General features: G+C 33.5%; 1 protein-coding gene across 2 annotated transcripts in view; it reads right to left on the minus strand.

Annotated features, from left to right (window-relative positions):
- The window catches only part of LOC126774681 (hemicentin-2-like), a 319,165-nt gene that overhangs the window by 19,798 nt on the left and 285,525 nt on the right, over positions 1-13,842 (minus strand). For both annotated transcript variants that reach the window (XM_050496216.1, XM_050496217.1), the window contains one exon: positions 12,810-12,893. In XM_050496216.1, coding sequence (XP_050352173.1) covers positions 12,810-12,893 — 84 coding nt within the window. The remainder of the gene's footprint in view (positions 1-12,809; positions 12,894-13,842) is intronic.

A 13,842-nucleotide genomic window follows, 5' to 3' on the forward strand; every position in this document is an offset into this window, starting at 1 on the left:
CAGACGAGCTTGCACAAAGTCCTTTTTTTTTTTTTTTTCTCGCTGGATAAACACATTTATGTGTTTCCCCCACATGAGGTGGGGGGGTATGTGGGACTCGCCGGCGCTGAAGGCGCCAGAATACCCACTAAAAAACCAGCGGTACCCACTCCATCTTGTTGGGGGACGTCACGGGATCGCTTGCGCATACTACCGTGCCGTCCCGACGGTTGGCCCGCTTCTGCGGGCCTCCAAATCCTAGGGGGTACTCGGGGTACAGAGACCCCCTGGCCCCGGCGACACTCATGGCGGGAGGAGAAGATGCGCATAGCGCCGGCGTCTTCTCCCCTTCGCTCTCCGCTTCGCCGAAGAAGAAGACCTTCTTCGGCGAAGCGGGTCAGCGGAGGCACTCTCCTCGCGCTCCCGCTCCGCGGCCTCCTTTTGCGACATGACATTTTCGCAGAAGGAGAGCATCTCCATCCAGCACCTTTCGCTCGGCAGCGAAAGGTCTCCGCCGATTAAAGTCGCCAGGGAAAGGCGCTGAGGCCCCCAAGCGCAAGCTTTTAAATAATTATTTTCGAAGACTGAAATAATAATATTTTTAATGGTTACTTAATAAATAGTATAAAACAAAGTCGCTAAATTCCAATGTCTGTATCTCAGCTATCTTCGTCTAAGCCATAACGGATTTTGATACGGTTTTCATTAATAAAAAAAAAGTGCATTAATGGCGAATGTGCGGATTGTTATCACTGATTAAAAAAACAAAAAATTAATTTCACAACAAGCTTGTATTTTTATTAAGCTAAAAGCGTGAGAATTTTTTATTTAATTTTTTTTTGGATATTTTTTAGATATAATCCACCAGATATATTCAATTTTATTGTTATTTTATGATTATACATTCAATTTTCTATGCTAATCTGTTTGATAATTTATAAATGAGATTAAAAATCCTTAATATGAAAGTTTATGACAATTAGTATTTTTTGTTTTAACCGCTATATTATGATATACAGTAACAGCCTGTGAATGTCCCACTGCTGGGCTTAGGCCTCCTCTCCCTTTTTGGAGGAGAAGGTATGGAACTTATTCCGCCACGCTGCTCCAATGCGGTTTGGTGGAATATATGCACGAGATGCATTATAATCACAAATTAAGCACATGCAAATTCAGTAGTGCTTGCCCGGGTTGAACCCACATTGGGTTAAGATACACGCGTTCTTACCACTGGGCCATCTTGGCTATATCATGATATATATTTTTTATAATAATAAACAAAATAATACTTTTTGTATGTACATAAAATTTAAATAATTGTATGAACTGAAAAGTAACAGTCTGGAAATATAGCAATAGGAAAAGGGAGGGGTCCATTTGAGGAGAATGAGATTATTAATTCGCTTTGTTCTAATGCCAGTTGCCATGTGTATGTGACACATGGTAGGATTTCGTACGCCATGCAATTACCTTCACGATGTATTATTTTACCACCTTTTTATATGCCTTGTGCTTACAAGGCATATAAAAAGCTCAATGAAAAATACGCGAAATATGTGTATATTTAGATAAAAAAATATTCTATGAGTAGGTTTAAAACTTTACAAATCATTTATATATAAAGGAGCGTCAGAAGGGGCCTTATAGTGATCTTGGCTGTCGTTATCCATGGTGGGCGTTGTAACGGTAGGTATTTTTTTTGAAAATAAGAAAAAAAGGTACACTCGTATTGTCCAAAGTCTTATTATTTTATTGTTCTTTAATTTAACACACAAGATACACACAATTAACACTGGATGATAACTTTACGAGCCAATAGGTTAGCACGTGTACACCTCGTGCCGCAGCTGTCCACCCCATGACTGCCGCTATTCATCGAGGCGACACCCACTACTCTATTCGGAGTTACCCGCTCATAAAAAAAAACTAACAATAACACAATCGACTAAAACTAAAACAATATTGAAAAATCTAATTTTGATTAACATTAAATCATAATATAATTTCGTAAATTTTATCATTAAAACTAATCAAAAATCAGCGCGCCGTCATATATATGTTCGTCAAACTAGATAACCGTTCCAACTTTAACGGGTCAAATAATGATTTAATTTTGATGTTTTACTTTACCAAAGAGATATAATCATTTAACAAGGCGATATAAGCGATCGTGTTATAATAACGCGTGTTTTTTTAGAACTATCGGATCGAGTTGCAATGTGTTAAAGACAATATTTATCTTCATAAAACGTTTCAAATTATTATGTTGATTTTGATATGAATTAATAATTTTTTTCTCTATTTTAAATATAATAATTTAAATTATAAATGTTTTCTGTCAATTATCTGTTAAATATAAGATATATAGAAGCGAACCTTAAGGTAGTAGCTTTATATATAAAATTAAAATTATAAAATGAAGATTCAAAACTTCTTGCTACAGCCTATTTTAAAAAAGTATATTTTGATTTGACTTTTTAATTTTATTTATGACAATTATTACTTTCGTAACAATTAACACGGTAAACTAAAATATAGCGAAACTTAAAAAAAAAAACTTCGACAAAAGGCCGTACGTTACGGGAGGTACGCGAAATGAAAAGATCACCATTAATTAAAATTTTCGTACTCGGCGCTCCGTATTACGTTTTCACTCGAATAAATTCAATCGCTGTAAATAAAAACAAAACAGAATTATATTCACGATTCTTCTCGCTTTTCATTAAATACGATCGCTTCATTATTTTTTATATCAATTACTTTTATATCTGACGTATATTTTGATTATTTTTTTGTGTCGTTAATTTCTCTGTTCGTTCGCTTATTTACACAATATATAACAATAAAATAAAACAAATTTGGAACAAATAACGATTGGTATCCTAAATTGTATTTTCACTAACAAAAAAATGTTGTGCAAAACTCCAGAGCAATCGGTTATGTGGTACTGTTTTTATATTCAGTAAATACTAAGAGTTGAAATCAAATATATGCTTCAAAAATCATATCACATTTTGTTATTAAAACAAGCATTTTCAACATTTACAAATCGTAATTAAGATCTGGCAACAGAGTAAAAAAACTTAGCAGAAAAACTTAATTCCTACACCTAGGCGTTTTGAAGAACGTACTCAGGCGATATTTACCCCGCGCAACGCTAGCCATCTTAAGAGGAAGGCATTGCCCTTACGCGTAAGGTGACCATACAATATATATGAATATAGGATATTGTATTATTCCTGTCATAACTAAAAATATAAATATGTATATATGTTATAATTGATCTCGTACTCGCCTGAGAGTGAAAATATCCTGTGAAAAAGTTTCCACTGGATGTTTGGAGCAGCTTAGTTGAATAAGTTACAAAGATTTTCATTAAGAGCGCAGCGTAAAATTAACATTATATCACATTACTTTATTTTAAAATAATATAAATAATATATAGCAAGTAAATTGAACGAAATACTTTTCCAGACTAAACAGGTTCTCCTCCAGGCCGTGTCGATGCTTAACATCAGGCAAGTCAAAGGTTAAACGCTGGCCTGTTAAGTTTAAAAAAAAAAAAAAACTTAAACTAGTAGCTTGACAATGTTGTCATATGTATATTTGACTGAGCCATATAAGTATAGTTATTACGAAGTTGTTTTAAAAGAATATTGTTGCATTCCAAATACTAATTTTAGGAACATTTATTCGATATTTTAATATATACGTACTTATTGATTTTAGAACGAAGAACGGAACAACAAACATATTTGATGGTAATATGCATTTGTGTGGTCACCCTATATCAGTATAGTATTTTAGTACAATGTTGCTTTAAAAAAATATTTTTGCATTTGAAAGACTAGTTTTATGATATTTATTTATTAAATGTAAAGGTAATTACTGATATATAGATAATTACTGATTTTAGAACGAAGAATCCATTCTTCAACAATAAATTATTAACAACAATGAATTAGCTTAAAAATAAATGGGTTCGTAAAATCTAATAAAAAATCTCAGTTCAAGTAGGCTTTTACACGCCCGAAAGCCAAGACACTTGAAACCCAAAAGTCAAGAGCATAGACAGACTTTATTAAAACATTCGAATTAAAATGATTATTTCAAAACTAAAATATACAACTTTTAAAATAACAGTTTTTTTATCCTATGGATAGGCGGACGAGCATGTTGTGGGCCACCAGAAGACATTTTAACCATCGCTTACATCACCGATGCGCCACCAACCTTGGGAACTAAGATGTTATGTCCCTTGAGCATGTAACTACACTGCCTCATCTTTCAAACCTGGAACACAACAATAGCAAGTATTGGTGTTTTGCGGTAGAATATCTGATGAGTGGGTACCTACCCAGAAGAGCTTGTACAAAGCCCTACCGCCAGTAGTTTGTAAAATATACAGTACAGTGTTTTTTATTAAAAAAAAATTTACTGCTAAACATTTTGAATTCTGTGCCAAGTTTTCACAATGAGCAACAACAAAATTTTAATTGTTATCATAATATTATAATTATATTTGAGTTTTTATAAATTGCCCGCTCGCCTGTCTATTTAATAAAAAAAAATGTAAAATAGTTTACACTATAATACTATTTTATTTACATAATAATTTATGTATAAACAATTATATGAAATAAATGATAAATTTTTAAAATACGATTTACGTCATTTTTCTTACACGTTTTATAATGTTATAATACTTATTCTAGAACGCATGTTAATGTCAGATTTTATAAAATGGCTAAATACTGGACGGTCATTGGTCGCAATCGCGTATCGCGTCATTGGTTACCAATTACAATCACAATCTAGATTGTGGTAAAAGCTAACTTGGCATTGATGTGTTTAAAAATCGAAATATAAGACTTAAGAGAAATCAGAACTATTTATTGTAAACCTCCCGTATATAGTTTTATTATATACTCTGTGCTTTTAGCATAATTTGCTCTCGCTCGACATTTAAATAATTAAAAATGCAAGCCTTGGACTAAAACCTCTTCAAACTGCCTTGTTATCATTTGCTTAAATCCGTACAAGTTCACCCTTACGCTACGCTGTAGGATTGTGCTAATGGAACACCTTAGGCTAATATCACACTTACACTTAAAAATACATATGCTACATAAATAATGATGGTTATTTATGAGTTCCAACGTGAGAAGCCACCTTTACGCATCTGTTATCATTCAGCAAAAAGTTAATATATGTTTATTTCAAATAGATGTTTTAGAGAACGTTTTAATGTTATTAAACAAATAAACCAATGTCAAAATGTGTAAAATATAGCAAGACGTGCAAATTAAACATTAGGCAAGTTTTGTTATTCCACAAACCACCGGGCTTAAACTAACCTGTCTATATTCACGTTTAGTATGCACGAGGCCTTACGGCGCGCATATGTTAACTTTTTTATGAGATCTCGCTGTCCCCTACGAGAGCTCTCGAAAGGTAAAAGTCATATAAAACTCGTGTCACATTAGCATCGAATTGCAAATTCTAAGGTAAACACGATATTTGTATCCAAAAGGGGCGTTGGACAAGTTGAGTCAATTAGAGTTTTATAATTATTTACAAAGAATATTATGCATTTGCAAGCAAGCATAGTAATTAGTTGAATGGATTTGAAAAAAGAATTGAATGAGGCTATTCAAAGTTTATACACAATATTGAGCGATCAATGCAAAAAGCAATACGATTGTGTGTGTGTGCACATCACACGTGTGCGTGTGTGTAAGTTGAGTATTCCGAACTTTTGTTTTAGGCGTGTGCTGCTCGTAAAATATTTATTCTTCTACGAAAAAATAGTATTTCTATCAAATGTGATTCAAATTTTCACAATTTTAAATAATGTATGAAATAATGTTAAGAAAATAGTAAAGGCATGCTGAGAAAAAGCCTCTCCCTTTGAGGAGAATACTTGGAGCTTATACCACCACGCTAGCGGATACATCCACCTGGCAGATTTCAGTGAAATTAGGCAATACACACATTTCCCCACGAATTTCTGTGCACAACACGAGATGAATTAAAAACACAAATTAAACACATGATAATTCAGTGGTGTTTGCCTGGGCTTGAACCCGAGATCACGCGTTCTAACCACTGGGCAAAAAATGTTTATTCAACTATACTCTTACTTTATTTTACAAGATAAATGACTTGTAAATTCACCTTCTTTACGATCATTACAAAAAAAAAATGTTTAAAATATATATTATCTATACAAAAAAATAAAATTGAGGTGTCTGTGATTTAGATTTAACTGTCTCTTTTTAAGTTCAAATGGCTATTTGCGAGTTACCAAAACAATCTTTTTTTTATTTTCATCTGTCTGTCTGTTTGTCCGTGGTAATATTTAATATGATTAAAAATTACAAATGCAAATAAGCTTTTAATTTTACGGAGTATTTCAAGGTACCGTTTAGTTTTTGCTTCATTAAAATCGGTTGAGTCTGTCAAAAGTTATAACAATTTAAGGTTCGCATACGTATCTTTGTTGTTCACTATTTAAAGCATTTTTAGAAATCTATACATATAAATAGAATTGAATTGTCTGTCTGCGATTTCAAAATATCTCTTTTTGGCTATTTGCGTGTTAGCATCAACAAAATGGTTTTAATTAATTTAAAAAGGCATTATGTAACTTATAATGGAAGTTGAGGCTTTTCGTTATAAACTGAATTCCACGCTGGCGAGGCCGTGGGTTTTGCTAGTATATTATTATAAGCACTCCATATATAAAGGATTGTTCAACTTTTCTCTCGTAAAGAGAGCTGAATCGTTAATCGTATTTAAGCCATTCTGATATATGAGCCGGCATCGCCTTTGTTCTTGTAAAGAATGAGTTGAGAAAGGTTTTTATCGAGGTAGATATTAAAAGCTTATCGAAAATTGCCTTTCATCATTATCTTTCGTTCATAATTATTGATTAGATATTTTCAAAGGTATAATAAATACTTTAGTTTTTTTATATTTCATTCTCTTTGTCTTATAGGATAGTTTTCTAAAAAAATTATATTCTTAACTGAAGCCTAAGCACAAATTTCGATATTTTTACAAATTAATAATGTCGAAATTCAATACGTAATTTCATCCATTATATATTTTAATAACCATTAGCGACGATTTTTCAAAGGTTGTATAAAAAACTCAATATAAATAATATAATAGAATTAAAGTAAAGATTGCGAAATTTTGCCTAAAATTTTGAAAATTAATCATTTATAATATAATATTACAGAATCTTACAATAAGAACTTAATTCAATCTTTTCTTGTAATCCGAATTAACGTCGTTAATAAGTAGAAGAATCAACATGATTAATTCTCTTTCGATTCCAGGTATCAAAGAAGGTAATTGTTCCAGAAAACATGAATTTAACATAAGGGCTTTAGCGTATCTTACAGATAGCCCCGGGCACTTCAGAGTCTCGCATGCGGAATAATTTGAGACCGGCGAATCATGAATATTTTAATCCTTGCGAAAACATAACTCGCGTTGTTTAACATTGTAGTGCTTAGCCAAATGTTTTGATAAAGTTATCCCGATTATCTAACTTATTTTTGAATTTAAAGTTGTGTTATAAAGAACTACGTTATTTGCATGGAGATAATCAAAGAATTACGTCAGAACGCTTGAATCTTAACCGATGACTGCGGGTTCAAACATAGGCAAAATCAACAAATTATCATCAGCTTAATCTGCGCCCTGGAATTTTGAACCGTGTACAACTGTACACTGCTGTGCTTTATGAAGCACGTAAAAGCCACTAGTCTCGCACATGAAATATTTCTGTTCGTATCAAAATTTCTGTTTTATCGCAATATGAGAGTGAGGGCATGGAGTGCACTTGTGTTTGCACATACGCTTGTCCTGCACAGTCGCCTAGACAACAATTTAGTTAGCAGCATGGTTGGCAATGATTATGTTTTCTGCTAATTTATATGGGGAGTTTTTGCTCGTCCATTTTTCCGTCAGCCTTCATATAAAGGCACCGGATTTTATTGCAGTTAAATATTTATTAGTCGGGTATACATTTTGAATTAAAGTGCCGGTTGACGAGCCGAATGGCGTGGTTAGTGGATGCTCGCCTCTCACGCCGAGGGTTGGTTGATCGATTTCCACCCAGAACAGATATTTGTGTGCATGAACATGTCTGTTTGCCCTGGGTCAGGGTGTAATTATCTATATAAGTATGTATTTGCAAAAGAAGAATATTATATGTAGTGTATTAGTTGTCTGGTTTCCATAGTACACGTTCTGTACAAGCTTAATTTGGGATCGGATGGCCGTGTGTGAGGAATGTCCCAGGATGATATTATTATTATTATTGAAGTGCTTATTTCGAGCGTGTATGGAGCATATGGAGCATCTGGCTTTATATACTATAACTAATCAATTGATTACGTTATTTGTTTAAAACAGTAACAGTACAGTATCAATCAATCAATCAATCAATCAACAGCCAATCGTTGTCCACTGCTGAACATAGGCCTCTCCCAAGGTGCGCCAAAGCTCCCTGTCCTCCGCCTTCCGCATCCAGTTGGTGCCCGCCACCTTCTTAAGGTCGTCGGTCCACCTGGCTGGAGGGCGCCCTACGCTGCGCTTGCCGATTCGCGGTCTCCACTCTATTCGCACAGTACAGTAACAGCCTGTTAATTTCCCACTGCTGGGCTAAAGCCTCCTCTCTCTTTTAAGGTTGGAGCTTATTCCACCAGGCTGCTCCAATGCGGGTTGGTAGAATACACATGTGGCATAATTTCAATGAAATAAGACACATGCAGGTTTCCTCACGATGTTTTCCTTCACCGTCAAGCACGAGATGTATTATAAACACAAATTAAGCACATGAAAATCCAGAAATTTGTTTAAAAGGCTTCTCCAAATTATATAAATTTCGGATATAAAATATATATTAATTTTGAAAAATATTTAAACTGTTAAGCAAAAAACATATTTAAAAGTCATTTAAAAAATACGGTGTTGGTTGGTGAATGAATGAAATGAAAAAGTTGAATATATAATGTCATTAACATTACATTCACTGCGTTTGCTCAACCGCGCCACTCAGACACACTTATATAAGCCTAATGAGTTAGGTATAGCATTGGTTTCACGCAACAACTTATTTGTGTGGCCCGTTTTGCATATCCAAGTTGCATTACGCTATAAATAACTCCTTCATGTATAGTAGATGTATATGAAGTATGATGGCTTGATTGAGCACGTGTTTCTGAACCGAATTAGTTTATCCTATGATGAAGAAATGAGATGAAAGAGGACGAGGAAGTCTCTATTTTTTACCTATACCTGCCAACCGGCTACTAAGTGGCATTTTTTAAATGTACACTCTAATAAGTGCTAAAGAAAGAGTAAAAGCGTATACTATTTTTGGAATGAGAACTCTTGAGAAGGTTTGGAGTTTATTCCATAATGCTGCTTCATCACGGTTTGGTGTTGAAAAAAAAACGCGATACACATGCGTCTTTTTGCACTGTCGAAGCTATTATAGAATTATAGCTAATCTAGTTTTATATGAAATTATTGCCCACATTTGGCGAATCCATGTTTGTATTTTATTTATTTTTGACGCATTTTTTTAAGGAAATTATATAGCTACCATATACCCGCGTTGGTAGTGGCTTAGCCGTGAAAGCGGAACAGACTGACAGAGTTACTTTCGCATTTATTGTATTCATTGTCTTATCTTTTTTGTCTCTTTTACATCGTCTTATAATATTTTTTTAATTTCTGCTTTTATATTAAAAATGTATGTAATTGCTTGTTTTCCATTTTTGTAGGATCTTAGTATAACACTTATAGTTCAACTGCTTAGTATTAGAACTTGCGACTTTCAGATCACCACACAGTCGCAGTGTAAACCACTGCCGAGGTCACAAGTTCATAAGAGTTACCATTTTGTTATCAACACACTGGCGCTTAACTGCGCAAACTTGTATAAGCTAAGTGATACTTGAACGTGTAGCGCGGCTTTTACAGGCGCGCTGCCGCCGCAATATCAAGCGAAAACTGTGCTTGTGTATAATTATAATTATATCTAAAACTTCGTTATTAAAATTACACGTTCTAAACATAAAAAAATTATTAATTAAAATATTTAAAAATTAAGAATAAATGAGTTTGCATGGCTTGTATACTATATAGTATTTTGTTGCTTTGTAATATTATAATAATAAGAATAATACATTTATTTTATCAACCAAACTATGTTTTTATTTCGTCGCTCCAAATTTTCTTAGTTTTTTTATAAAATTATGAATTATTAGATATCCGACCCAGCTACGTATAATTGAAATAAAATGTTTATATCGTTATATATAATATAACCATTGTTTTACGCGGTGCAATCCAGTAAGCTTGCAGGGATTTTTTCAAACATCTTCAAGAATTATCATTATATTTCATCCAATTAACACAAAACCTTAATGAATTATACAGCATAACGTTACTTATGAATCACTTTATCCGTTAGTGAAAACCGTATGAAAATCCAACTGATAGTTTTCGAGTTTACCGCGTTCATACAGACAGATAGACGCAACAGAGATACTTGATTTATAATATGTAGTGATTTCATCAATTTCGATGTTTCATATGGGGAGCGTCCCTTAAAGGCCGCATAATTATTATAGTTATTGAATATTATTATTGCTTCCATTTAACAAACCCTACAATTAAATATTTTAATAGACCCCAAATTCTTGTATGCTAAGTAACTAATGCTAATTATCCGAACACAAACTAAACTCTATAATTAGAATGAAAATATGCAAATTGAAACAATAAACAATACAAATGGATATGAAACACAGAAATACACCCGCCATCTTGAATTTCATTTCAGAGTATAAATATTTATCAATAATTAATATTACAATATAATATTTCACTATATACACGTCTGTGTATTATAGAAAGTTCACAACTGCGTTTTTGCCGGATTTATTACCTGCCTAATATGGAGTAGGATGCTTTGGTCAAAATTGGCTTTCGATAAATTCATATTCAATCACCAATATAATAAATACATCACATCCAAGTTTTTAGATGACAAACGAACACACATATATACTGGCGGTAGAGCTTTGTGCAAGCTCATCTGGGTAGGTACCACCCACTCATCAGATATTCTACCGCAAAACATCAGTATTTGGTATTGTTGTGTTCCGGTTTGAAGGGTGAGTGAGCCACTGTAATTACAGGCACAAGGGACATAACATCTTAGTTCCCAAGGTTGGTGGCGCATTGGTGATGTAAGCGATAGTTAACATTTCTTACAATGCCAATGTCTAAGGGCGTTTGGTAACCACTTACCATCAGGTGGCCCATATGCTCGTCCGCCTTCCTATTCTATATAAAAAAAAAATTATAATGTTATTATTTACTAAAAACCACGGCTGCACCAGCATGGAATTCAGTATGTGACGAAAATACTCCAAAACTGCCATTATAACATACATAATGCCTATTTGAATTATACATACAAAATATTTAGTACCAGCGTTGGTCTAAAAAAGAAACGGTTGCTTCGTTAACTTTTTACTGGTGGTAGGGTTGTGCAAGCTCGTCTCATCAGATATTCTTCCGCAAAACAGTAATACTTCGTATTGTTGTATTCAGGTTTGAAGGGTGAGTGAGCTAGTGTAATTACAGACATGAAGGACATGACATCTTAGTTCCCAAGGTTGGTGGCGCATTGGCGATGTAAGCGTTGGTTAACATTTCTTACAATGCCTATGTATATGGGCGTTGGTGATAACTTACCATCAAGTGGCCCATATTCTCGTCCGCCTACTATACCTACACTATAAAAAAAACTTAATGAAGTGCCCTCACTTAGAGGGACTGACTTATTTTTTAAACGGATGATAACATTAGAAAGTCGATTAAGGTCAGCTGCTTAATTTCAAATGTAGATATATATTATGCTTTAAATTAAAACTGATGTATTTCTTTTCTTTAATAGCGCAGACGCGATTGTAAGTACTATACTGATATTTATACCTTTTATATATCAAACGTCCTCGTTCCTGAGCGCACTTTTCACATTTGCAATTCAAATAACATGAATACGTAAAAACGGTTTTTGCTTAGTCTATATTCAGAGAATTGCTTCATTATTAAAGATGTAAAAAGATTCATCTAATTATATCGTTGAGATTGCGTTTTAAACCTTCGATGGTTTTTCTTTTGCAAATTTGTCCTCATTTTACATGTAAGTAAGTTAAGGCTCGAAGGACCACCAATGATTACTCCCGAAGTACTCGGAGGGACCAAATGATGAACAAAATAATATCTATTTATCACTGTTTACAGTACTTTAATTAATTTGATCAATTTTGTAACATTGACATTACGTATACGTACTATTACAAAAAAATTTAGGCAGCGTGATTCAGAAATTTCAAATAAAGCATCAACGCTATCTATTGACAAACAGCAACAAACATGTTTACTCTTAACATAGGCTCTTAAAAACTTTGAAATCTTTGTTTTATTACACATGCTCTGTTAGCCTGATAATGATGGCGTAATTGTAAACAGTGACTTACATCGTGTTTGTAATGTAATTTTAAGTTTTTGTTGGCTTTTTGTTAAATTAATAAATAAACATAATTACAGATTTTGTATGAACCATTATTTTATTATTAATTATATTAAAAAATAAGATTTACTTTTAAATTTTTAGCAATATATATATCGTTGATGTACCTTTTTGACATTTTAGTGTCTACATATAAATATAGTATAATAGTATTATAGTATATATATATATATATAATACATAAATTAGATTGTCTTACCTGACACTCGTACGTCCCGTTGTCCCTTTTTTGAACGAACTTGATTTGAAGGGTCCAGTCCTCCGACCCTTCGCCGTGGAGCACCTGAAATTATATTGGATTAAAAATTTTGTTACACGCAGATAAGTTTATTGAAGTATGTAATGCTTTTAAAAAGACTGGACGGCTTAGATCCTTATCAGTTTAATCACATATAAGATGTCATAGTAAAAAAAATGACGTGAGTCGATTATAATGGACGTTTTATTACTAGGCCACCGTGGTTTTGGTAGGCGAAGTTTATACAATTTAGAGAGGGATTGAAACATATTATGTCGGCTTAAATTTGAGTTACATAATCGCAGTCAGTATTTTATTATGTCTTAATTATTGTATACCAACATTTAAATAAGATTGGGCTGTTTTGTACCCATGACGCGTTAATTGAATAAAAAATGTTGTCGTTTTCAATTTTTTTATTTTACTAAATAGGTAATCGGATGAGCAAACTGTCCACCTGATGGTATGTGGTCACCACCATCCATATATAATGCATTTATAATTTATCTCGTGCTTGACGGACGGAAGAAAAACATCACGATGAAACCTGCATTGTCAGTTGTATATCCATGAAGCCCTTGGTGGTATAAACTCCAAACCTATTCGTCATGAGGACCTAAGCCCAACTCTTACTATCCACACTCCACAGCCTGCACACGACAGGCTTTTACAATATGAAAACATATTAACACATATTATCAGTTTATCAGAAATGTCAATTATAATCAGACACGAGGTGCAAAATCAGCGCTTTCAACCGCTGGCTAATATAAAAAAAAATCAACAAGCTTTAGATCTGAGAATTTTTTAGCGAAAATCGATGCTGTAATTCCCTCAATTGTAGTCAGAATAGGTGATTACTTGGTTAGTTAATTTGATACTCATCTAAATTATACTGCAGCAGATAGGATCACATTTTCATTAGTGCTGTAAAGCGTAAATTCTGCGGTTTCCAATTCGTGCCCATTCAATGCTTAGCGCTGAAGTGTCTAGT

This window comes from Nymphalis io, chromosome 17 (genome assembly GCF_905147045.1).
Source record: "Nymphalis io chromosome 17, ilAglIoxx1.1, whole genome shotgun sequence".
NCBI lineage: Eukaryota > Metazoa > Arthropoda > Insecta > Lepidoptera > Nymphalidae > Nymphalis > Nymphalis io.